This window comes from Lissotriton helveticus, chromosome 11 (genome assembly GCF_964261635.1).
Source record: "Lissotriton helveticus chromosome 11, aLisHel1.1, whole genome shotgun sequence".
Classification (NCBI taxonomy): domain Eukaryota; kingdom Metazoa; phylum Chordata; class Amphibia; order Caudata; family Salamandridae; genus Lissotriton; species Lissotriton helveticus.
In genome coordinates, this window is record NC_136072.1 from 802,607,159 (window position 1) to 802,631,591 (window position 24,433).

Below are 24,433 nucleotides of genomic sequence, written 5' to 3' on the forward strand. Positions count from 1 at the left end.
ATCTCCACTCAATAAAGATGGAGTCCTAGCTAGTAAGGCATTGATTTCTTCTCCACTGTAGCTGACAGTCACTGGTTCTGACATATCCTATAATTAAATCTAAATCCCACAGAATACAATTGTATAAACCTAGCCATGAAAGGGCTAGAGAGAAAGTGTCACCATGTTACTCACCTAAGCTTCTGGAATATAAACAAACCTGCAAAAGACTGGAAAGGAAATGGGGGAAAGACTAGAACAAACCAATTGAATAGAAGTGTAGAGTCTACAAAACTCTACCAAACTGAAGTAAAAGAAAGCACATGCTGCCATTACAATAAAAAAACGAATCTAGCAGCTAACGCTCCTCCGGAAATCTTTCACATTGCGAAGAATCTTCTGGAGCGTCTCCATCCAGTTATGTCACCCCAGCCCACTACAATGAACTTGCAGTTTTCTTTCACAAAAAGATCCAAGATATTTACAATATATTTCCTCGCTCCTCCTGTCCCAGTGACCTTAAGAGAGACAATCCCCTCCCTACATTAAACATCTACTAGAGGAACTTCCAGTCATGAACCTGGACACTTTATCAGAAATCTTCTCCCAAGTAAAATCTGGCTCTCCTCTTGACCAGGCATCTCCCCATTTTCTACGCAACGCTGAAGTAGTACTCAGTCATACGGGAAGTGCTAAATCTATCCGTTTCTATTGGCAAGTCCCTCCATCATGGAAACATGCTATGGTGACGGCACTGCTTAAAAATGTAATGCCTGAAGTTCTGGGTAATTACCATCCCATTTCTCTTCTCCCTGGGATAAGTAAGATTTTAGAAAAATAGGTCAATAGGATTCTCTTAGAGTTTAGAAACTCATAATTTATTGCACTGCTCCTAAACAGGATTCCGAACACAACATGGTACGGGAACTGCCCTTCTTGCGGTAGTGGAGTCTAAGGAACCGATTGTTAGCCGCGGTCCCTAAATCAAAAATGGTAAGATGTGGAGGTCGTTCCTGCTCATATAACACTGCTAGATTGTGGAACACCCTCCTGTCACATCTTTGCTCAGTGACCCACCATCTCTCATTCCGGAAGCTCCTCAAAACCTGGTGGTGGTTTCAAAATGCCGCCCCATAAATGACCAGTCTGTTGTACTGTTTGATGTTAATAGCGCTGGGATGTCTCTGGGTAGCTATGCGCTTAATAAATGCTGAATAATAATAATAATAATAATAATAATAATAATAATGCCTGGTAACCATTGGTCACAATACCATCGCTTCAGATTACCTCTAGGCGTAGCTTGGGCTTCTCATCCACCAATGCGCAGGACAGGAAGAGGTTGCTTCCCACAATGCTCAGCGTGACGGGCTGCTTCCTGCTATTTCTCCCAGGTAACCAAGAGTAAAAGTTCATATTCAAAGTTGCTGTAGAGAAAATGGTAATGTTAATTTTAGTGATAAACTGAGTCGCACTGACAAGTAATGGTATGCTGGTTTAGTCGTGGCTTCTTTAGACAAACTAGGAGATGTGGCTTAATGACTAGAGCTGCCGAATTTGGAGCTAGGGAACCAGGTTCAAGCCTTGTCTGCTCAACAACTTGCGATTGTAGGCAAATCACTTGATCTCCCCGTGCCTACCAAGAAGGAATGTGTGCTTGGGTAACGTAACTAGTGCTCGTGTAAAGCGCTCGCTCAAATATCTTCAGGTCGATTTCGCGCTATATAAAACTGCAAATGTTTTTAAAAAAACACTGCTCTGTATGTGGAATAGATGTGCTTGAAGCCAAGCTGCATGCCGCTGTAAGATTTACTTGACGGTACATGGCAGTAAACATTTGTAAAGCTCCTGCATGTCTACGCGTGCAGTCACGCCTCTGCTCACCTTGGCGTTCCGAGTTGGACCCCTGTGGGTATAGGGCCACAAGATGGGTCTGTCCGAGTGCATTGTACAGTACCAAGCTCTTGTTGGTGGCGTCAGTGATGCGGCACAGATAGTTCGAGAAATGCCGGAACCCCTGGTCTAATGTGGCTGATTCTTGTAGGTCAGCTCCACCTGAAGAGAGGAGATGAACAGGTAGTTAGTACAAGTTGGGAGGGCACCTGGAACTTCTGTGACCCAGAATGGCTGTTTTCAGTGAACTTTAGTCTTTATGCTAATTTCAGCTCCATGTGGGTAGATAAAGTCCATGTCGGCCCCTCCTAATAGCTTGTCGGGGTCTTACTGCAACATATTTTGACTGACCGTCTATTTGGTGCCCTGTCTCTTTGGAGTAGAGCCCCCCTCTCCTGCTTGGTCTTACTGCAAGGCCCATAGACACATCATGGCAACAGGACCCCCCCCCCCCACCCCACACTTAGCATGCATCCCGCAAATAACACACTAGACACCAGTGTTAGACTGGGAAGAAACTGCTGCAGGTTTATTTTATTACATACAACGTTATGTAATCATAGTGGGTTATCTTACGGGCAATCCAAGGGCAGGCCGCATTCTCGCCACCTGCCCGTCTGATGAGCCAGGCAGCACCGTGGCGAACCACCATGTGCTGCCCCTTATGGTAAACATTATACTCACGCCCCTTGCGGGGCGTACTAGGCAAACCCCCGGTTGCACAGGCCCACAACCGCCCGAAGGACAAATGGGGCGGCGACACGTGTTCCCGGAACCTCCCATGAGGCCCCAGGTCTTAGGCTCTGGCACCCCTATGTGCCCGCTGAGGTCCAGTGCTGAACTTCTCTGCTTCCGGATTGCCCTGTAACTCCGCCACAGCCCGGCCGGCGGCAACCGTCGCCGGCCGGGCCCCCCACTACTTAGCCTCCTTCCTACCTGCAACCTTTGTACATATGTCTTGCAATTAACGTTTCTCAGTTAGCAGTGTCACTACTAAGGTATTTAGCATAATTTAATTTTACTATCGTAGCTTTACTTGCTTACTCGCATGCCATCAAACCTTAGCGTCCACAATTGGCACAGCCTTTAGACCAGACTTGTCCAAAACTCTAGTGGATGATTAGTGCATTGAGCGCGTCCATACTAAAAGGGAGAAAGCTGTTGGAAGTTCTGTTTTACAGGGAATGCACTTTAAGGTTTCTGCAATAAAACATGTAGGGAAAGCTGCAGGGCCGCTGTCCCAGCTACCGCATGGATTAAATGTCAGATCAGCAACATCAGTAACGTGCCTCCGCTGTGACCTTTCCATCCCTCTGATAATTAAGGAGTTATGGTTAAAACGAGGAAAATTACCATGACTATCAGAAAGAAAAATTTCATATTTCTGCAGCACATAGAAGAATGTCGGATGTCGGACTGCTGCTGGTCTTTATAGCAAGCGACATTGCTATCTTACTCCTTAGTCTATAGGAAAAATAGGCTCCCACTTGCACTCCGTTCACCTGGCAATTCTAGCCTTCTGCCATACCACTGCGTAGAGAACCAAGTAGTGCCCAACACTAAGGCTTAATAGTGAACACAACTTCCAATAACTGGGTAGCCTGTACACCCCAAGTTGAATTTACCTGACAATTATCCCAGGAAGCCTGCTAGATCCCCTGTGGGACCCGGCAGCGGAAGCCCACACTAGGCACGTTAGCTGCCTTTTGCCGGCCTCTCCAACTATCAACGATGCGAAGGACATGTTAAACAACGCAGAGCGTGTTTCCCGGAGTACTGGGATGCCGCTTTTCTCATAAGACTTTTGTATCCTAGCTGGCTCGCAAGACGCCATGGTTCCAAGTGCACCTACGCTGTGCAAGACTATGCAGTCCAGCTGACAAGTACGGTCAGTGGGGGAGATCTCAAAGCCCAGGAAAGGGTGCAGCTGAGTACAGGCCACCCAGTCTTCTAATCATAATGGGCACAAGCCGCCAATACTGCCCCCACACAACAGAGTACAGATTAGTTGTGAGATCTTGTTGTAAGAGAGTTATGTTATGTTATGTTAATAAGGCATTTATTGAGCGCACTATCACCGGTTGGTTTCTGGCGCTAAAATCAACAGTAACATAGTCATGGATGTGAGATGGAGAGTTATTGGTATGCTTGTCTGTAGAGCCAGGTCTTTAAAGCTTTCCGAAATGAGAGGAGGTCCTGGCAGGTCCGAATCTCAAGAGGGAAGGTGTTCCACAGACAAGGAGCCAGTGTTGCAAACCTACGACCACCAGAGCGCTCGAGTTTAAAAGGGGGTATCTGAAGGAGGCCGTGAAGGGATGAGCGGAGGTTATGGGATGGTACATACTTTGTAATAAGTTGGTCAATGAATTTGGGACTTTTGCAATGTAAGGATTTAAAAATCATGCATCCCGTTTTAAAAGTGCAACATTGGATCAACGGAAGCCAATGGAGTTTCATAAGTAAGGGGGTGGCTGGGTGCCACCTAGGTTGATTCAATATCAATCTAGCGGCATAGTTTTGCACCATCTGGAGACGTTTTGACAAGTAAAGGGGGAGACCTAAATAAATAGAGTTCGCGTAGTCCAGATGGGACAAAACGGTGGTGATCACTACCTGGGTAGCTGCTTCCAGGGTGAGAAGGCGCCGGACCTTCCGGATTTTTCTTAATTAGAAAAAGCACTTCGAGGCCACCTGGCCCACTTGTGCTTTTAGCGAAAGATCACAGTCCACGGTGACCCCAAGTGTCTTTGCCGATGGAGATGGGGGTCGGGGCTTGACCCAAGTCCAATGGCCAATAGTGGGGGCCCCAGTGTTTGGCGCTATCTCCAGTGAGGACTAACTCGGTTTTTCCCGGGTTTAATTTCAGCTGATTTTGGTCCATCCAGGCTTTGATGTACCTCATGGTCGATTGAAAGTGCAAGATGGAGGTTTCAGAGTTATCAATCGTAAACAGCTGTAAATCGTCAGCGTAGTTAAATACCATCACCTGTTGTCAGAGAGTCTGACAACATGTCAAGTGATCTTCTACCAGTGTAATAACTCGTAGTGACATACACTTATTACTAACCTCTAGTAACCGCTATGTGCTACTAAAGCAACGATTGGTTACCCAACAAGCACCAGTGACACTAACGCATGCGTAACCATTCGTTCCTGGGTAGGCCTGTCTACCAGCAGGGAGGGTTGGGACCACGAGTGACCCCGGAACCCCACGGAGAAGTGGCCCACATTCCCGGCAAACACGTATTAAACAGCCAAAGGCTGTTCACACTGGGCTCATCCATAAGATATGCTCGATACCTATCAAATGTTTAACGCTCATAGGTACAGGCACCGGAGAAAGCCAAAGTGCTGCTTATAGGCTGCAGAAATGAGGAGAGAAAAGTGGCCGAACGCCATAGATGGACAAGTGGAGCCTGCCAGGGCATGCGCTTGGGATAATTAGCAACTTGTATGCATAAGACTACTCGAGACAAGTAAAAGGGGGCATGCCTCATCACACAGTGCGCTAAGCTATATCCCGCCATCACTGCGATACTCCCTGGTGCAGCCTGGCCCAGGTAGCTAAGGTAGCTATTCTGTATTAACTCAGTTCTATTGGTTATTAGCTTGAATGTGCTGTCATGGCGAAGGATAGACTGTATGGAAGTCCGTCTACGCTGTGCTAAAATTAGGACAATTAAGCAAATTCTAGGTCTTGCCCTTTGCTAATAGGAGCCAAAATAACCCCATGCACATTTAAATCTCCTGGGGCCTTAACCCAGAGATGCAGTTAAAGTCTTGTTATACGAAAGAGCCCGGGACCTGCACTATTGTTTATTTTAACCTATGAGAAGAAAAGGTCTTATGACAATGGTCAATTCGCTCTTCCATGATACTGCTGTAGTCTGTCTGCTTATCCAGGCTCTGGAATCCGGAAGGCAGATGATGGAGCGAGTTAGAAAACAAAATTTTGTTTAAACTCGTGAAGTCACATTTCCATAACATGAATAATAATATTAATGATTTGTGATATGTCGTGCTAATACAACTTAGATTAAACTTTACACATGGGGGGGACTAACATGTGTGCTCATAAACGTGCATAATTGTTGCATCTTTTTGTTCGTGCAAAATAATAAAATAATTTATTGTTTTCGTTTTTGTCATTACTAACTGCTGCAAACTTAAAAGAAGCATGTGCTTGTTTTGCTTTTCCTTGTCTGTGTGATGTCATTTCTACTATTCTAGGTGCATATAAGTCTCATGGAATAACGGAGACTGGTAGATATAAACGCTGCTTTATTTGTTTGCAATGGCTAGGTAACATTTTGATTAATCGGGTGGGTTAATTAATTAGTAAATCTTGGGGTGGATACAGAATCTACATTATTTCTTACATTAATACTTTTCTTGTGTTTGTTTTATATTAGAAAACATAAGTTGTCTGCTTTTGGGCCTTGTCTGCCCGAGCTACAATATGCTGAATTTTACTTCTGCAAAAGTGCTGAGACGCCCATTCTGAAATAAATTGTTCATCAAAAGCTGCGTTCACAAAGCAAAAACTGACGTGCTATCATCATTCTGTCGGACATGGCCAAGGTCGAAAAAGAACATTTTGTCAGTCCTTAACTTGGCATCCGCGGAAGTCAATTGGAAGTCAATGGACGCTGTGAGAATGACTTTATACAAATGTTGCAATCCTAGGAAGCTCCTGGTTGCACTCGGAAGGGACAATGGTCTCTAAGAAAAGTGACTTAATGGAAGTTTTGAAAAGTGGGTGACATGTCACTTGTCACTCTCAGCCAATGGGACGTCGAAGATTTCTGAAAACTTTCCTTTGCGTAGTTTAGTTAGCGTAGAAAGGTATAAAAAGTCATGCCCCTAGGGATGGGCTGGCTGCTGCTTTCTGACTTTCCGATGAGGGTGAAGTGCTGTCGGACTTTGCGTGGAGCACGTAAGAATCCTCAAAGAACTTTACTTTAAATTCTATCTATTTAGCTCAGTTAGGGAATTAGGTTTTAGAAATGTTAAACTTTATATATTTACTTTAATTTTGATTCACTTGCTTAAATTGTATTTTACTTATGTTTCTTTACAATCATGCTTGCTTTATTGCTAATAAAATTCATTTATAAAACTATCAACTTATATACCATAATTTAGTAAATAAAATCTTACTTTTGACAAACAAGCTGGTCTTGATTATTCAGGAGTGTAGGTTACTATTAGCTAGATCACGTCGCCAATGGTGGTCGTTTAAATGATAAAGTTTTATTCTAATGACAATATTCTTTCCGCAGATGTATAAAAATGTATATAGTTTGTAGATAATGTGTATATAGATTTAATCTGACCACCTGATTCAGTAGGCCCAAAATATGTCAGGTTTATAAATGGGTCCAAATTTTAGTATAGCATTTTGTTTATAGGTTATGAAGTTGGGTAGCGTTGTTTATGATATATTTTCTATAGACCGCTGGATCAATTCTCTGGTAGCAGAAATTGATGGTTGCTAAGAGTAACCAAGGTAATATGGTGGTTGCTAAGGGTTACTAAAGTATTATGGTATGGAAATAGGATCGATGTTTTAACACATGTTGAGTTCGTTTTTCGTGCTATCTGTAAGCTATACCGGTATAGATTGTGTGGCGAGAAATTAGTCACGCAAGCCATCTGTTCTGTTTGTAGTGATATCGCCGAGTATCACAAGAGGTATCGCCGTGTACCATAGTGTTGTCGCCGAGCAGCACAGTTTTAGGGCTAGGTCTGAATCTTGTAAAGTGAGGGTTTTCTAAGAAATTAAAGCAGCATGAGAATAGGGACAAAGCGCCTTCCATAAAACTCACTGTGATGAGAGTATTAGTTATATCCGAGCTTGAGTGAAGGGTAAATTAGCGTCGGTGCATGATTATCTATAAACAGGTTAGAGTCCTGTACGGGTACATGTTTCATATCTATAAACAGGTGAGAGCCCTGTACGGATAACGTCGTTATTTTGCTAACGGTGCATGATCTCTATAAACAGGTGAGAGTCCTGTACGGATTTCATGTGTGTTTGAAATTAGGGAAATTTCAGTGTGAAAGTGCGAGTTTGAATTGTATTTTATGTTCAAGTGGAACTCTTAGAACTTTCACTTCGCGGTGGGTTCAGAGCAAAGCGAGTTCATAATTATACGTGTTAGAAGGGTGGGGTAAGGTTACTCTACTAACAATTGAATATTATCCTTAGTGTGAATAGCGCCGTCTATTCCGAAGTGTGGATACTTGAATGTATGTAAACTATCCTAAATAGTGAAACGAACAGATGTTGTCCTTATAGTCATTGTTAAGAATTAATTTACACTGAAAAGTGTCCTTAAAATGACGCTGTGAAAAGATTTTGTGAAGAAGGGGTAAGCGCCAGTAGTGAGAAACGAGAAACCGCAGCTGCTGTGTACGTCACAGAGCCGCGCTGGGATTGGGTGACCTACGTCACAAGCTATATTCTGATTGGCTCTTGAGTCTCTGACGACCTGTGAGCTGATTGGTCCTTCGGAAAAACTCCAAATTTATTGGTTGAGCAGAAAAGTGACGTAGCTCAACTGTCATTGGCTTGTTGGTGTGTTTCGCGCACGGATTGGTTGTTTTACGGAACATCCCGGAAATATTTTACGAACGATTTTGTGAATTAGATTTAACTCTTAAAAATGAGTTATCATTTTAAACATGTTGAGAAAAAGCCAACATTATTTCAGAAGTTTAAGAATTTATTTTCACCTGACAAGAAAATCGAAACGCGAGGTGGTAAACTACTTCATAAGTATAAAACACCTGCAGCGTATATGGAAGGTGAATATGGATATCATACTGTCTTATGGTTCGATAGTTGGAAACGCTATACTAAGAACGACGGTGTTTTAACTTGGCCTGATGATGGTTCATTTAATGTAAAAGTCTTGAGAAATTTACGAGAGAAAATGAATGCTCTTGTTCCGAAACCGAGACCAACTCAATTTGAAGCTTTAGTTGAGTGGGAAGACGAGATGTATCAATTACAAAGAGAAGCTAGTGGAATTAAAAGACCTTCTAAAAATCCACCTTGGAGAAGAGAAACTCATGAAGATAGATTGCGAATGTGGAGACAGGGAAACATGAGTGAAGGATTGTATTTAATTCATGAAATGGTAATGGGTACTCCTACAGGGAAATCTATGGAAAGTGAATCTGAGGATGCAGTTATGGAAGAAATATATACAACTGCTAGAAAGAATCAGCCTTTAAGACCTCCTAGATCATGGTCTACTCCGGTGGTTTCTACTGAAACTTCACCGAGTGCACCTCCAATTAATGAAGCTCCTAAACTTTATCCAAATAATTGTGAAATCATTGAAACTCCTAGAAGACCAGAATTCGAGAATGCTCGAAATGAAGGTAGACATTTTACAATGGCTCCAAGAGCAAGAGAACCTCCAAAAGATTATACAAGAGAGGCAAGAAATGTTGAAGATGTTGATTATAATGAATATTTAAGATCTAAAGAAGAATTAATAAAAAGAATGACAAAAGGCATGGAAGCTGTGACAGTTCCAGTAACAATTGGCCCTGTTCAGCCTGTATTTGACCAAAAGGAAACTAACAAAACAGGATTAACTATTCCTTTAAATACAGAAATTCAAAAGGCTGCTGAAAAATTTTATTCAGACTTATCTGAAATAAACTCTTCTAAATCGAGAATGCCTGATTTAACCTTTAATGAGGATTTATCTCCAAAAACACCAATGGGTGCTATATCAGATATAGGGAGTCCTGAAGTCAGGGTAACCACACCAAAACTTGATGTGGCCAAATTAAAAGCGAATATCGAAGAATTAATAATTGGAACAATTGGTCCTGATAGTTTAAATTACTATCGAGATGATGAACTACTGTTCATTTGTAAAAGCATTCAGTGGAAAACAAAAAATAAATATGATCAACTAGAGGATCTAGCAGCAGAACTTGAAATCGATGTGAGTAAACAAAAGAATTTTGCGAAACATTATAGATTAGACTTTTCAGAAAGTGACATTGAGAGTTTGAACTCAATGGGAAGAATAGTACATATAAAAGATTTGATTGTATATATCAAAAAGCTAGGAGAACTGAATAAATGGAGAGTAAAATGGACGAAAAAGAAGGAAGATGAAAGATTGGAAAAATTGTCAAAACAATTTCCAATGAGAGAAATTGCAGGTGGAGGATATGTTCATGTCCCTTGGTCGAGACAGGACATTCTATTATTTACAAATGACTTTCCGAAATTAAGGGAAAAACCAGTTGAGTGGTACAGGCAAGTTGATAGATTTATCAAAGTGTCAAAAGTTCTGTGGATTGATTTAGATGGATTTTTTGATATTGTAGTTCCATCAGATCTTTGGACAGAATGCAAGATATCGATTAGTTGGCCAAAAACAGAACCTGAGCGAATCAAAGAAACAGGTGCTCCAAATCCACTTGTAATGGATTTTTATGAAAAAGTAATTGTTTGGATGAAAAACAAAATTCCACCCAAAGAAGTCGATTGGGTTAAAATAGAAAGAACAGAACAGGAAACAAAAGAATCAGTTCATTCTTTTTATGAAAGACTACTGTTAATCTTTAAACAATACAGTGGTTATGAAAAATTAGATGAAAAAGACATGAGCCATTTTGTCTATAGATTTGTTTATGGACTAAAACCTGAAATTGGAGAAATGATCAGAAATAGTATTGTCGGATGGCAATCACTATCTGTAGATGATATTCTAAGAAAAGCTAAGTATTGCAGTGATGAAATAGAAGTAAAACAGAAGAAACTCAAGGAGAAAGCCATGTGGGCTCAGGTAAAGGTGGCTGAGCAACAGATTGCCAGCATGGGTAATAAGAACACTAATTTTGTTCAAACTGGAAATACAAACCAGATACAAGGAAAGTTTAAAAATAATAATTTCCCAAAGAAATTTAGCCCAAAGATTGAGGAGTTGAAACAAAGATTACCTTGTTTTAATTGTGGCGAAATTGGACATTGGAGAGACGAGTGTCCTCATCCTCCTAAAAACTTAAAGAATCCCTTATTGAATCCACAGATGCAGAATGGTGTTGACCTGCAGCGACAGCTACAGATACAACAGGGGTTAAACGAATTAAATATTCAACGACAGTTACAGCAACAGCAACAACAACAGGTGAATAATCGCCAAGACCAATTGCCACAACCACCTTTTCCGAATTGTGGGGGAGTTCAAAAATATAATCCAAACGTGGGATTTCAGGGAAGTGAACAGGTAATAAAACCACAAAAACAGCAAAAGCAGCAAAGAGTTCAAATGCAAAATGCTTCACAACAGTTTTTATTAACAGAAAGTCAAGACAGCGATTCTGATGATTATTGCTGACGGTGCCCGAGAGAGGAGGAAGAGTGTGTTGTTGGAGCCACTCTTGAGGTTGACCAGTCTGGTCCTTTTGTAAACGGGAAAGTTAATGATGTAGACATCACTTTTCTAGTGGACACTGGTGCTACCCGTTCTACTGTTAGATCAGTGGAAATTGAAAACCTACCTCTCTCTGGGGATACCATCCAAGTTGTCGGAGTAAGTAATCAGCAAATTAAAACTGACTTAACTGATCCAGTACCAGTTGAAATTGGAAACTACAGAGACAAACACAGATTTGTGGTTTGTAATAGTAGTCCAGTGAATCTATTGGGCAGAGACATCCTATGTAAAATGAATTGTAGAATATATTGTTCTCCTGATGGAGTTGAGTTACAAACAATGGAGGAAGATGGTTTATACAAAATGACAATGATGATGATGGAAGCAGAAGAAACAAAATTGTTTCCTGTATTTGAAGAAAAAGATTTACCTGAAGAACTCAAAGAAACAGTGAAATCTGAAATATGGGATTTTACTGGAAATGAGATGGGTCTGATGAAAAACGTAGATCCAGTAAAAATTACATTGAAACAGGGAATAGAATTTCCAAACACTCCACAATATAAAATGAAAACAGAAACAATTGAAGGTATTACACCTATAATTGAAAAATTAATCAAGCAAGGTGTATTAAAAGAAATGGAGAGTAGTTCTTGTAATTCACCAATTATGGGAGTTAAAAAGTCTAACGGAACATTTAGAATCGTACAAGATTTGAGAAAAGTTAATCAAATTGTCGTTCCATGTTGTCCTGTGGTTCCAAATCCAGCAGTAATTCTATTTCAGATTCCACATGATGCTGAATGGTATACAGTCATTGACCTTTGCAATGCATTCTTTACTGTTCCCTTACATCCAGACAGTTATGAAATCTTTGCTTTCAGATTCCAAGGTAAGACCCTCGGATGGTCAAGAATCCCTCAGGGCTATACAGAAAGTCCTTCAATCTTTAACGAACTGTTAAAAAGATCATTAGAAGACCTAGACTTACCTGGTAGGTCTACGCTAGTGCAGTATATTGATGATTTGTTAATAGCTGCAAAGACAAGAGAAAATTGTGTAACAGACACAATAATTCTGTTAAATCGCCTTGCAGAAGAAGGACATAAAGTGTCCCCAGCAAAACTACAGTTTTGCAAACAAGAAGTAAAATATCTTGGTCACAGAATTGCAAAGGGAAAAAGACAAGTAACAATAGAGAGAATAAAAATGATTCAAGCAATGTTACCACCAAGAACACAAAGACAGGTCAGAATGTTCTTGGGAATGGTTGGTTACTGTCGACAATGGATAAGTGGATTTTCAGTAATTGCAAAACCACTACAAAGACTGACAAAGTCAGATGTAAAAGATCCAATTATTCTCAATGATGCTGAGATGGATTCTTTTGAGAACCTGAAAAAGAGCTTATGTCAAGCTCCTGCTTTAGGTATGCCAAATTATGAGAAAGATTTTGAACTGTATTGCAGTGAGAGAGAAGGATGTGCATTATCTGTGTTAATTCAGAGACATGGAAATTTAAAGAAACCTATTGCATACTTCTCTGCAGTTCTTGATCCAATTGCTAAAGCATTACCAGGTTGTTTGAAAGCAGTTGCAGCTACAAGTATCAGCCTCGAACAAAGTGAGGGGATCATTATGGGATTTCCTGTGAAAGTTTTTGTGCCTCATTCAGTTGAAATATTGCTGACAAGAGGTAAGACTCAACATTTAACAAGTAGCAGATTGACAAAGTATGAGAAAATCATACTAGAAGCAGATAATGTTTCGATTTCAAGATGTTTAAATCTGAATCCTTCTACATTACTGCCTGATTCTGAAATTGTTGATGACATTGAAACAGAACATGAATGTTTAGATGTCATGGAATTCTGCACAAAACCAAGAAAAGACATCAAAGACAGACCTTTGTCTGAATCGGATTTTGTCTACTTTGTAGATGGGTCATGCTTAAGATCCGAAGGAGGTGTCTTAAAAGCTTCATATTCAGTTTGTACAGTCGTAGATGTTGAAGAAGCATCATGTCTTGAAGGAGTTCGTTCAGCACAGGTGGCTGAATTAATTGCTTTAATTCGTGCATGTGAAATATCAAAGGATATAAGAGTTACCATCATTACTGATAGTCAGTATCGGTACGGAGTTGTGCATGATTATGGACAACTCTGGTCACAGAGAGGATACATGACATCAGCAGGATCACCAATTAAAAATGCAGTTTTCATTAGGAGATTAATTGAAGCAATACAATTGCCAAAAGAAATCGCCATTGTTAAGTGTGCAGCGCACACTAGAGGAACTGATTATATTTCCAAGGAAAATGCCTTCGCAGATTAAACAGCTAAATACTGCGCAAGGAAAAATTATTCATACAATCGGGAGAGGAGTAAAGAGACTGATTCAAATTCATTAATGCTAACAACTGTTGTAGAAACATGGCATGAGATTAGAGATTTACAAAATGAAGCAGAAGATGAAGAAAAAGACTTGTGGTTAAGATCAGATTGTAGACCACGTGAAGAAGATGGAGTGTGGGTTTACAAAGATGGCAGAGTAGTCTTACCAAATTGTTTGATTGCTGACATGGCCAGATTATATCATGGTCCAGCACATCTGGGAAGAGATTCTATGGTTAGACTTTTCAGAGAAACATGGTTCAATACCAAGTTTAGAACTATTGCAGAATCTTTTTGTCAAAGGTGTTTGTCATGCCAACAAATGAATCCAAACAGAAAATCAGTGGTGGGGACAGGAATAATTGGTCGAGAGGGTGGTCCCTTTACCAGGTTACAAATGGATTTCATTGAAATGCCCTTACACAATTGTTTGAAATATGTGCTTGTAATTGTATGCTTATTTTCAAGATGGGTAGAGGCTTTCCCTACACGACATTGTGATTCAATTACAGTGGCAAAACTAATGCTCAGAGAAATCATCCCAAGGTACGGTTTTCCAGTCACTATTGAGAGTGATGGAGGAAGCCATTTTGATAACAAACTGATGAAGTTAATTTGCGAAGCTTTGAGCATTGAGCAGAAAATACACTGTGCATACAGACCAGAGGCATCAGGAGTGGTTGAACAAATAAATGGAACAATTAAAAACAGAATTGGAAAAATGTGTCTTGAAACAGGTGTAAAGTGGACTGATGCTCTTCCACTTGTTTTGATGTCATTAAGAAGTACACCAGATAAAAAGACAGGTTTGAGTCCTCATGAAATTTTAATGGGAAGAGTTATGAGGCAAGCTTTTGTACCTGTAGGTAAACTGTTGAGCATAAATGACAGTGCTATTTTGGATTACTGTAAAAGGTTATCTGATATGGTAACTTCTGTGTCTAATCAGGTGGGAACTGAAGCTCAATCAGATGAAAAGGTTTTGACACATGATCTGAGACCTGGCGATTGGGTCAGAACGAAAGTACATCGGAGAAGGAATTGTCTAGCTCCTAGATGGCAGAAACCTAGGCAGATAATTTTGATCACTACTAATGCTGTAAAGTGCAGAGGATTGAAACGTTGGATTCATCCTAGTCATACTATTCCAGTACCAACTCCTGAGAGTTCTGATGTTGAAAGTGATACCACAGACGATTCTGATTCTGAAGCAGAAGGCGAAACAGAAGGTGAAATAATTCCAGATTCTGAAGATCGACAAGAAAGTCGACATCTGGAAACTGTGCCAGTGAATGGAAATTTGACAAGAAAAGACTTGGAAATAATTGAAATAGATTCTGAAGGTGAAGAGAATCTGTTAAAAGGAAAGATAACTGAGGATTCGGTTGTCTCCATTGAAGACAAAGAAGCAAAACAAAAAGAAGTTTCAGACCAGGAGAGTATCGAAAGGCAGAGAACAAACTCTGAAGTAAGGAACAGAAATCCGAAATCTGGGAAGTTGGGGGTAAATGAGGAAGAGGAGGAAGACGAATTACCGAGTACCAGTGATGGAAAACAAAGTGAAGTTCCTGAAAGAGTGAAATTGCCGAATAGAGAAGTTCCTGAGTCAATTGAAATTTCAGACTACGAAACTGAAGAAAGTGACGTGGAAGGTGAAAGTGAAAACAGAAAGAAAAGGACTTGGAAGTCAGAATCAAATAATTCTGAACCAAAGAGGAAGTACGTGAGAAAAGCAGACTACTGGCCAGGTGGAAGATTGAGAGTCAGATGGATCAAGAAGCCAAAAGAACAAGTTGAAGAAATCAGTAGTCAAAAGAGTCCTGGAAAAGAAGTTGGAGTTGGAAGAAAAATTGAAGTGATGTCGAGAAAAGGGAAGAGAATAATAAGACCAAACCAAAAATACAAGTCTCCTGAGTGGACTTACTTAGTAATTCCACCTGTTATTGACATATATGATAGTAGTGAAGAAGAAAACGAAATCCAAGAAATTAGTGACAATGATTGAAGTATAGAAATATTAAATTGGCAAAAGGCTGAAGAAAATTTGTTAGTTGACACAAGGTCGAAGAAAAACTGTGTAGTTGAAGAAAACTTATGTATGACATAAGGTCGAAGAAATCTTGTCTAGGGTTTTAAAAAAAAAAAAAAAAATATATATATTTTAAAAGGGGGGTGTAAATATAAATTTAGAATTTTAAAATTTATTTTTATTTTTTTGAGGCTAAAATTAACCAAGAATGCCTTATGTTAAGGAGAGCACTTCAAAGTGTTCTGTTTTTAAAAGATGCTGTAAGATGACTCTGGTGTGTCTGCTCATTTTAATTCTGCTCTGGTTGGTTCTAGCTGTGATTATCCCTTTGGAGATGAATAGAGAATTACACAAAGTTAACATAACAAGCAAAGCTCTGGTTAGCCAAACTAAACATAGTGCGTCTGCAAAAGTTATTGATCATCAGCCTAACATTCATCAAGATAAATCAATTGGTGATTTCTCAAGTAATACATTCACAAAGCTATTGAGTGAATATGTTAAGGTAATGGATGCAAAAGACTGCTACGTCTGCGTTAAGTTACCTGCTTCTGTTTCTGAGGGAGTAACATATAATATGCTTCCTCTCACTTATGCTGTAATATGTAGTGTATTAACTAGTTTATTTTATCAAACTGGACGTTTAGAATATTACTATTCAAATTATGATGAAATTTTTGCAAATATTAAGATTGAAAATGCTTTAAATAAGCATAAGAAAGCAAAACAAATGAGAGAATTTTTCCTTGTTACTAACGAACTTACTTATGAGTATGCTTATAAAAATAATCTAACTTGCAAATTAAGTGCTGAAGGAAAGACATTTTTGAACATGGTTGAAGAGAGAAGAGCAATTTATAAGAGGAATGAATTAGTCAAGCAGACTAAGTCAAGTTTCTGGCAGAAAGAGGATGAGAAGTTAAATGGCAAAATGCTTGAAAATATTTCAATTCACATAGACAAACCAGTTAGTGGAAAACTTTGCATTAGAAGAGATAATACACTTTTTGATAATTACTTTGTAGGTGCAAGTAACTGTGAAGATACTTATCAGATTTTGGGAGGTTGGGGATTTAAAGGTGGAAAAGATCCTATCTTTCCTGGGATTTATTTTGTTTGTGGTGACAAAGCCTACTACAACCTTCCAGACCACTGGTATGGAACTTGTTATGTGGGAATTGTTTTTCCTAAAGTGTTTCATGTTGACAGAGATTCAGAAGGATTGTTTAAAATTCATAATTATGTAAATAGAGTTAAAAGAGAAACTTTTACTGAAGTTCTGGGAGATATTTTTCAAGCTGTAATACCTTTTGTTGGTATAACCCTAAATGCAGGGAGAATCAGAAAATTGTCCACTATAGTTGATAGATTATCAACTGACACAGCTGATGGGTTTCAATTAGTGAATGTTGAAGTTATTGCAATTAGATCTATGGTAATTCAAGACCGCCTTGCTTTAGACATACTCCTAGCAAAAGAGGGAGGAGTCTGTGGCATTTTACATGTACAACATTGTTGTACATATATACCTGACGAAAGTAAGAATATTGAAATGTATATTAAGAATATTACACAAATGCATTCAGAGATAATTCCTTTAGAAGAAGATGATTTTACAGGGAAACTTTCAAAAAGGTTTCAAGCAATTAAAAACTGGTTTCATGATATCGGAAGTTCAATTCTTGGCAAGATTCTGGCACCTTTGATTATAATAGTATTCATTTTTATTTTGACCAAAATAGGTTGTTTGTTACATAAAAGAAAGAAACAGTTGAAAGAAAAGAAAAGAATCTATAAACTCAGAAAAGAAGAAGAAAGAGAGATCGAATTACAGGAGTTACATAGAGAGCGTTATGCTAATTCCAAAGATTATGCAGAAACAGACTTTTAGGTTTACTGATACAAATGAATTTGAATCGATTTCTTAGAAATTTAAATTATCAAAATTTTGAGTGCTGGTGTGGTGATTTGTTAATCACCAGATGAGGGAGTTGATGGAGCGAGTTAGAAAACAAAATTTTGTTTAAACTCGTGAAGTCACATTTCCATAACATGAATAATAATATTAATGATTTGTGATATGTCGTGCTAATACAACTTAGATTAAACTTTACACATGGGGGGGACTAACATGTGTGCTCATAAACGTGCATAATTGTTGCATCTTTTTGTTCGTGCAAAATAATAAAATAATTTATTGTTTTCGTTTTTGTCATTACTAACTGCTGCAAACTTAAAAGAAGCATGTGCTTGTTTTGCTTTTCCTTGTCTGTGTGATGTCATTTCTACTATTCTAGGTGCATATAAGTCTCATGGAATAACGGAGACTGGTAGATATAAACGCTGCTTTATTTGTTTGCAATGGCTAGGTAACATTTTGATTAATCGGGTGGGTTAATTAATTAGTAAATCTTGGGGTGGATACAGAATCTACATTATTTCTTACATTAATACTTTTCTTGTGTTTGTTTTATATTAGAAAACATAAGTTGTCTGCTTTTGGGCCTTGTCTGCCCGAGCTACAATATGCTGAATTTTACTTCTGCAAAAGTGCTGAGACGCCCATTCTGAAATAAATTGTTCGTCAAAAGCTGCGTTCACAAAGCAAAAACTGACGTGCTATCATCATTCTGTCGGACATGGCCAAGGTCGAAAAAGAACATTTTGTCAGTCCTTAACTTGGCATCCGCGGAAGTCAATTGGAAGTCAATGGACGCTGTGAGAATGACTTTATACAAATGTTGCAATCCTAGGAAGCTCCTGGTTGCACTCGGAAGGGACAATGGTCTCTAAGAAAAGTGACTTAATGGAAGTTTTGAAAAGTGGGTGACATGTCACTTGTCACTCTCAGCCAATGGGACGTCGAAGATTTCTGAAAACTTTCCTTTGCGTAGTTTAGTTAGCGTAGAAAGGTATAAAAAGTCATGCCCCTAGGGATGGGCTGGCTGCTGCTTTCTGACTTTCCGATGAGGGTGAAGTGCTGTCGGACTTTGCGTGGAGCACGTAAGAATCCTCAAAGAACTTTACTTTAAATTCTATCTATTTAGCTCAGTTAGGGAATTAGGTTTTAGAAATGTTAAACTTTATATATTTACTTTAATTTTGATTCACTTGCTTAAATTGTATTTTACTTATGTTTCTTTACAATCATGCTTGCTTTATTGCTAATAAAATTCATTTATAAAACTATCAACTTATATACCATAATTTAGTAAATAAAACCTTACTTTTGACAAACAAGCTGGTCTTGATTATTCAGGAGTGTAGGTTACTATTAGCTAGATCACGTCGCCAATGGTGGTCGTTTAAATGATAAAGTTTTATTCTAATGACAATATTCTTTCCGCAGATGTATAAAAATGTATATAGTTTGTAGATAATGTGTATATAGATTTAATCTGACCACCTGATTCAGTAGGCCCAAAATATGTCAGGTTTATAAATGGGTCCAAATTTTAGTATAGAATTTTGTTTATAGGTTATGAAGTTGGGTAGCGTTGTTTATGATATATTTTCTATAGGCCGCTGGATCACAGACCAACTGCTGTGCCATCAGTTTAGGAGCACCTGCTGCCACACAGTAGAATGTAGGACCTTCAGCCTGCAGTGTTAAACTCATTTCACATACAAGTGGAGGAACTGTTGCAACCTCAGCCTGAGCCTGGACTGCCAATAAAATACCTGAAGGAGTAGGTCCATAGAAGACTCACTATATTAAATTGCTCAAGAAGTGATTTAACAGCTGTTAAGAGAACTCAGAAATAATTCTCTTGGTGAAATAACACCTTTGGCACACTGATTCCACACTGTTGTGGCCTACGTACATTCTGTTATTGCAGTCGCAGCACTTACATGTTTAGAGGCAATGTTAGATGTAGTCCAATAATACGCTCCAAATGGCCTACCAATCCGCATGAGCAGTTGTCCATACACATACATGTACCCTGAGCGCACAGCTACGCGTCTATCCTAGACCGAGCAGTCATTCCTAAGTCTGCTGTGCACACAAGACCCATTGCTCGGCACCTCTCCTGCGGGTGACAGGCGCTCCTTCCCATGTACGCTGGGCACCTCACACAGTGTCTGTACCATGCACTCTTCTGCATGGCCACTCATTTACATGCCCACATACCACAGCATGCAGGGTTTGGTGCATCGCACATCCCCTACAACATGCACTCAGTCACATGTATACAGAGATCATGCAGTGGACAGCTTGCTCTAGTAAACGCCCACAAAGATGGGCACTCAATCCCATATATAGTTTAGCCACAACATACAATGTGTGTACGCTGGTGGACTGAAGTACTGCACATCCCCTGTACACCAGCAAACAGTTATGTGTACCTATTGTCCACCCTATGCAGTAGCATTTGCTTGGCTGGTGCCTCGCACATATCTTAGGACTGAATACCAGGTCGCATGTACATAATGATCCCCACATGCAGTGTTCGCATACCGCTAGTTTGAATAACACAAATCTCCTAGTCATGGCACACAAATACATGTACACATTAGCCACATCCTACATTCTAGCCTGATGCATCACACCTCTTGTGCACAGGGGCACCCAGATACATGTACACATAGGCAGTATCATGCAGAGAACACTGGCAGATGGTCTGGTGTACCACACACCCCTCATATGCAGGTACACAGTCCCGCGTACATACAGTTCTCATCTTCCCTATGTATCCAGGCACTCAGTCGCATGTACATACTGAGAATATTATGCAGTGTCGGCTTGCTGCAAGCCTGGATGCCTCACCCGCACTGAATCACTTCAAGTATTCTGCACCCGTTCTCAACTCAAGAGCGCAACGCCCATTAAACCACCCAGGCGCTCACCTAAATTACAGCTGCTCACACGCGGTAGTCTGTCTCCCCCAGCTTAGTATATAGCACACCCTTGACCTGACGAGTTCTAATGCGGATTACCCCAGGGCACGTTCTGAGCTGGGGAAAGGTAGCATGGCATGAAGTACATCCGGTTCGAAAATAATTCCCAATAACATCGTAGAGACCCAGGGCTAGAGACCGGTCAAGGGGGGGCATCACCTGCCGTACTAAGAGGTACGCCTAGAATTCGGAGAGATGCCCCCACCAGGGATATGTGAAAGCACGGAGCCTGCAAGGTTGCCCAGGACGAGAGAGCCAGGGAAATTAACCCCCATATACGGTTTTAGCACAGGCTAGCGAGTACTGCTCTGCGATACCTGCTGTATGCCGTGGCGATAATCCAGGAATAAACGGAGCAAGAACCTATGGTACAATGGGCAGTACATACCTTTATGACGTTCCCGGCGAACCCGAAGGAATGCAGTCTTAGTGATAACCTGAACGCTACAGATAACTACTGAGTGCCTAGTGGGTCTAACATGCTGTTACAAAACGCAGCATAATATGTCGGGCCTATCCCAGCACTGTAACGAACAAAAGATTGTTTTACAATGAATACTTACAAGGCTCGAAAATACGCCCTGCTACTGACGTGTCATACCTGCTCACAAGGAAGCACAGCGCTGAATATTTACTCTTCCACGCAAAAGGCAATAGTACACCTAAGAAGAAATGCTCATTGGAAAATGCGGGCGCCGATCCCGCTACCGCTCGCATGCTAAGCGAGCGCTCTGCCATCTGAGCTAATTCCTCGCCTGAAACGGAATAAAGTTCGAAAGTGAAGGGAAGTAGCGGGCACTGGTGCTCCCCAGAGGACGTCTGTTCCCCCCCGCCAAAACTGAGGAGTGAGGGAGGGACCCACCGTAAACATTTGCAGCGTGGTCGCCCACGCTTTCCCCTCGCTCTGGGAACCAGTGATTGCTGCATGAAGGCCCTCGCTCTGCCGTGCGTACTAATCATCCCGCTTGCTGCACGTGCAAGCAAGGGGCCTAGCGTGAACATACCATGTACACATGTGCGCATCTGAATAGTCCCCCCCACCCCAGATCGGGACGTATGCCTTAGAATAAGGCAAACCTCTAGCCCTGCAAGAAGACCAAAGAAAAAAATGGGGGGGGGGGAGGCCGTGAGGTGCGAGGGCTGAACGCCGCTTCGAGAACAGCGGGGGAGCAACAGTAAAATGGCCACAGGGCGGAGTCGCAGAACAGGGCACGAAAAACCAGCAAACCCGTCAGCAAAGGCCGGCTAGGATCTCGAGAGCGAAAGCGTCTCTCTCCGCTCCCGTTGTTATCCGGGTAGCGCGGCCCAAGGCAGACTGTGCACCCTGAACAGAGTACAGTGTCCGGAGAGCGAACACACAAATGGCACCACACAAACTCCAGTTTGACAGAGGGGCAAAAGGCGAATCCGCAAGTCAGCAGCCAGAAAAAGTGCATTCAAATCACATATGTATCAACCAACCAACATGTCCCCCACAGTAGACAGGAAACGAAGCAGAATGGCTGCGCCGGACGCCATTACCCACATGCACCGGACATCCCGTCAAATGGAAATGGCCGCCAACGGACGCCATTACCCACGTGCGCTGGACAATGTAAAGCATAATATTATTAAAACCCCCGTGGTGATATCGACCTCAGGCAGAAAAGGCTGCAATAAAAACCGGAACCGGAAGGTGACTAAATAAGATAACGGTTACATGAGGGCGGGGCCACCCCCTGAGGGAAACCCTTCACCTTCCTGTAAATAAATGGCCGCGCAAAATGGAGTCAGCCCGCCACACTGACGGTTCTGCAGCTGGGTCCGCCGCAGACGTGCTGAAACCTTAACCCAGGGGCCCATGCCCGCCTCAACCTCGAATAACCCGGAGAGGACCATACTTAGCGCGCGATCCCGGAGAACACAAGCCGCTTCCATCTAAAGTAGCCCCTCCGATGACCAAGCCCAAAACCCCTCAAATCTAAAAACGCTTGCGCCCCCGCCAGCCCCCGAACAACGGAGACTGTGAACCGGAAGACCACCCGGGCTGTGGAGCACCGCATGCAATATGCAGAAGATGAAGGCCATCTTACGCTCCCACACAGAAGCCCTAATTATAAGAATTGGTCATTTGAGAGAATCGGAGTTCAAGAGTCAAAACTGGGCAGTTGGGAACGAAGAGTGAGTTCTTAATACTGGACATAAGGTTACGAAAAAGGACCAGGGCGGGCCACCCTCAGCCGAACCTCAACAAGCTGTGAAGGCTGAAACAAGTCCAAGGCCCCATCTCTGGCCCGTGTCCTGGCTCCGCACTACAGGAAAATAACCAATTTTTTACTCTCCCACAATTTCGACAACTTTGCACGCACAAAACCAATCCCAGTGCTGTTAGACTGTCTCCATCTGCAGAGTAATAAAGTCGCTGTAAGACTGTCTCCATCTGCAGAGTAATAAAGTTGTGCATCACAACCGAGCTTAGCTTCCTGTCCTCCTAAAGGGGGCGGCGGGAGGAGCTTGAAACATTCCAGGTCACATAACACACATCAGCAAAAATACCAAGACATGCGCAAAGGCAACCAGGGCTCGTTGCTCCGAACCGTAGGCAAGGAAGCAACGTTACTTTGAGGGAAATAATGAGCGCGATAAGAAGACAACACAGAATACCGCAAGCCTACTCGTTGTGCTCAAAATATTCATGTTCATACTCGGGCATAACACACGCTCCCTACACGAGAAAGCCACTGAAAGCCTTGAAGCAACGCCTTAAGCACTCCCTTAAACCACTAAGTTTTGTAGCACGCTAAAGCACTAAACTGAGCAGGGTAATACAACAAGCACGCTATTGCATAGACAAACGAGCGGAGGTGGAATTCAACCAGCAAAGACAACGACACGCTCCTTTTCAACAGAGTATATACCGCAAGGTCAGTCATCAGCAAATTATCACATGAAAGGTGTTTCGAGTAATTAATCAGAACACGTTCAAATGCCACTGCATGCTCACCCGAGCCAAACAAACGTGACCCAGTCACCCGAGCACAAGGCCACTGTATTCTCTGCCGCACAACACCACCCCCGGCGGACCTCCCGGCCCAAACTCCAGGGCGAACCGACTCTCACAAGGAGTCACCGGCAGGAAAAGGAGGAGAGACCTATGGCATAGTGCCCACACTCACCGGAACAAACACGACGCCAGACCAAAAAGTGTGTGCCCGCCACGAGGTCACTATGACGCGTCCGGTGCAGCAAAGAGGCAGAGAAAATGGCGAGGGGGGCTTAAGTACCCCTCGCCCTGCCTGCCGCACCAGACGTGCCACGCAGCTCCTCCTAGCTCCCCTCGGGACTCCGCCTGCCCGGGGGACGAGAGGGGCTAGAGAGGGGCGGGGGGGGGGAAAGCCCTCTGTGTCTAAGGGGCCGCCCTCCTGATGGCCACTGCGTGGCCTCGGGCAGCCGCAGGTCTAGAGTCGGGGGTACACGGAGGTACACAGCGTCTCCCCACTCTTTTCACAGGGTGGACGGCACCCCTCCTGCCAAGAAGCTGGGCCCCTCGGAAATATGCTGAACGTGTCCTAGTGTAATTTTCAGACACCGGGACACGCTCAGTGCAAGACGTCATGAGGTAATTTGCATATTGTCAGTCCCCCCCACTTTTAATAGGACTTGTGCCCTGCTGCAAGCCATTAGCAAATAAACGTAAGATTTTTTTTCAAACGTACCCAGAAATAAATCAACAGTTAAATAAGAAGCCTACAAATGGGTTCGAACAACTTAGCAAAGCCGTGTCAATCATCCTTTTTCCGCAATATGCCCACATTCGCAAAACTCGCACCCAATCGTTTTTTTCCCAA

At 41.7% G+C, this 24,433-nt stretch overlaps 1 protein-coding gene across 1 annotated transcript in view; it reads right to left on the minus strand.

Moving 5' to 3' along the window:
• Window positions 1–24,433, minus strand: part of LOC144791185 (interleukin-1 beta-like) — a 37,366-nt gene that overhangs the window by 7,319 nt on the left and 5,614 nt on the right. The window contains exons 4-5 of the mRNA XM_078665829.1: window positions 1,864–2,034; window positions 1,270–1,406 (exon numbers count right to left, since the gene is read on the minus strand). Coding sequence (XP_078521955.1) covers window positions 1,270–1,406; window positions 1,864–2,034 — 308 coding nt within the window. The remainder of the gene's footprint in view (window positions 1–1,269; window positions 1,407–1,863; window positions 2,035–24,433) is intronic.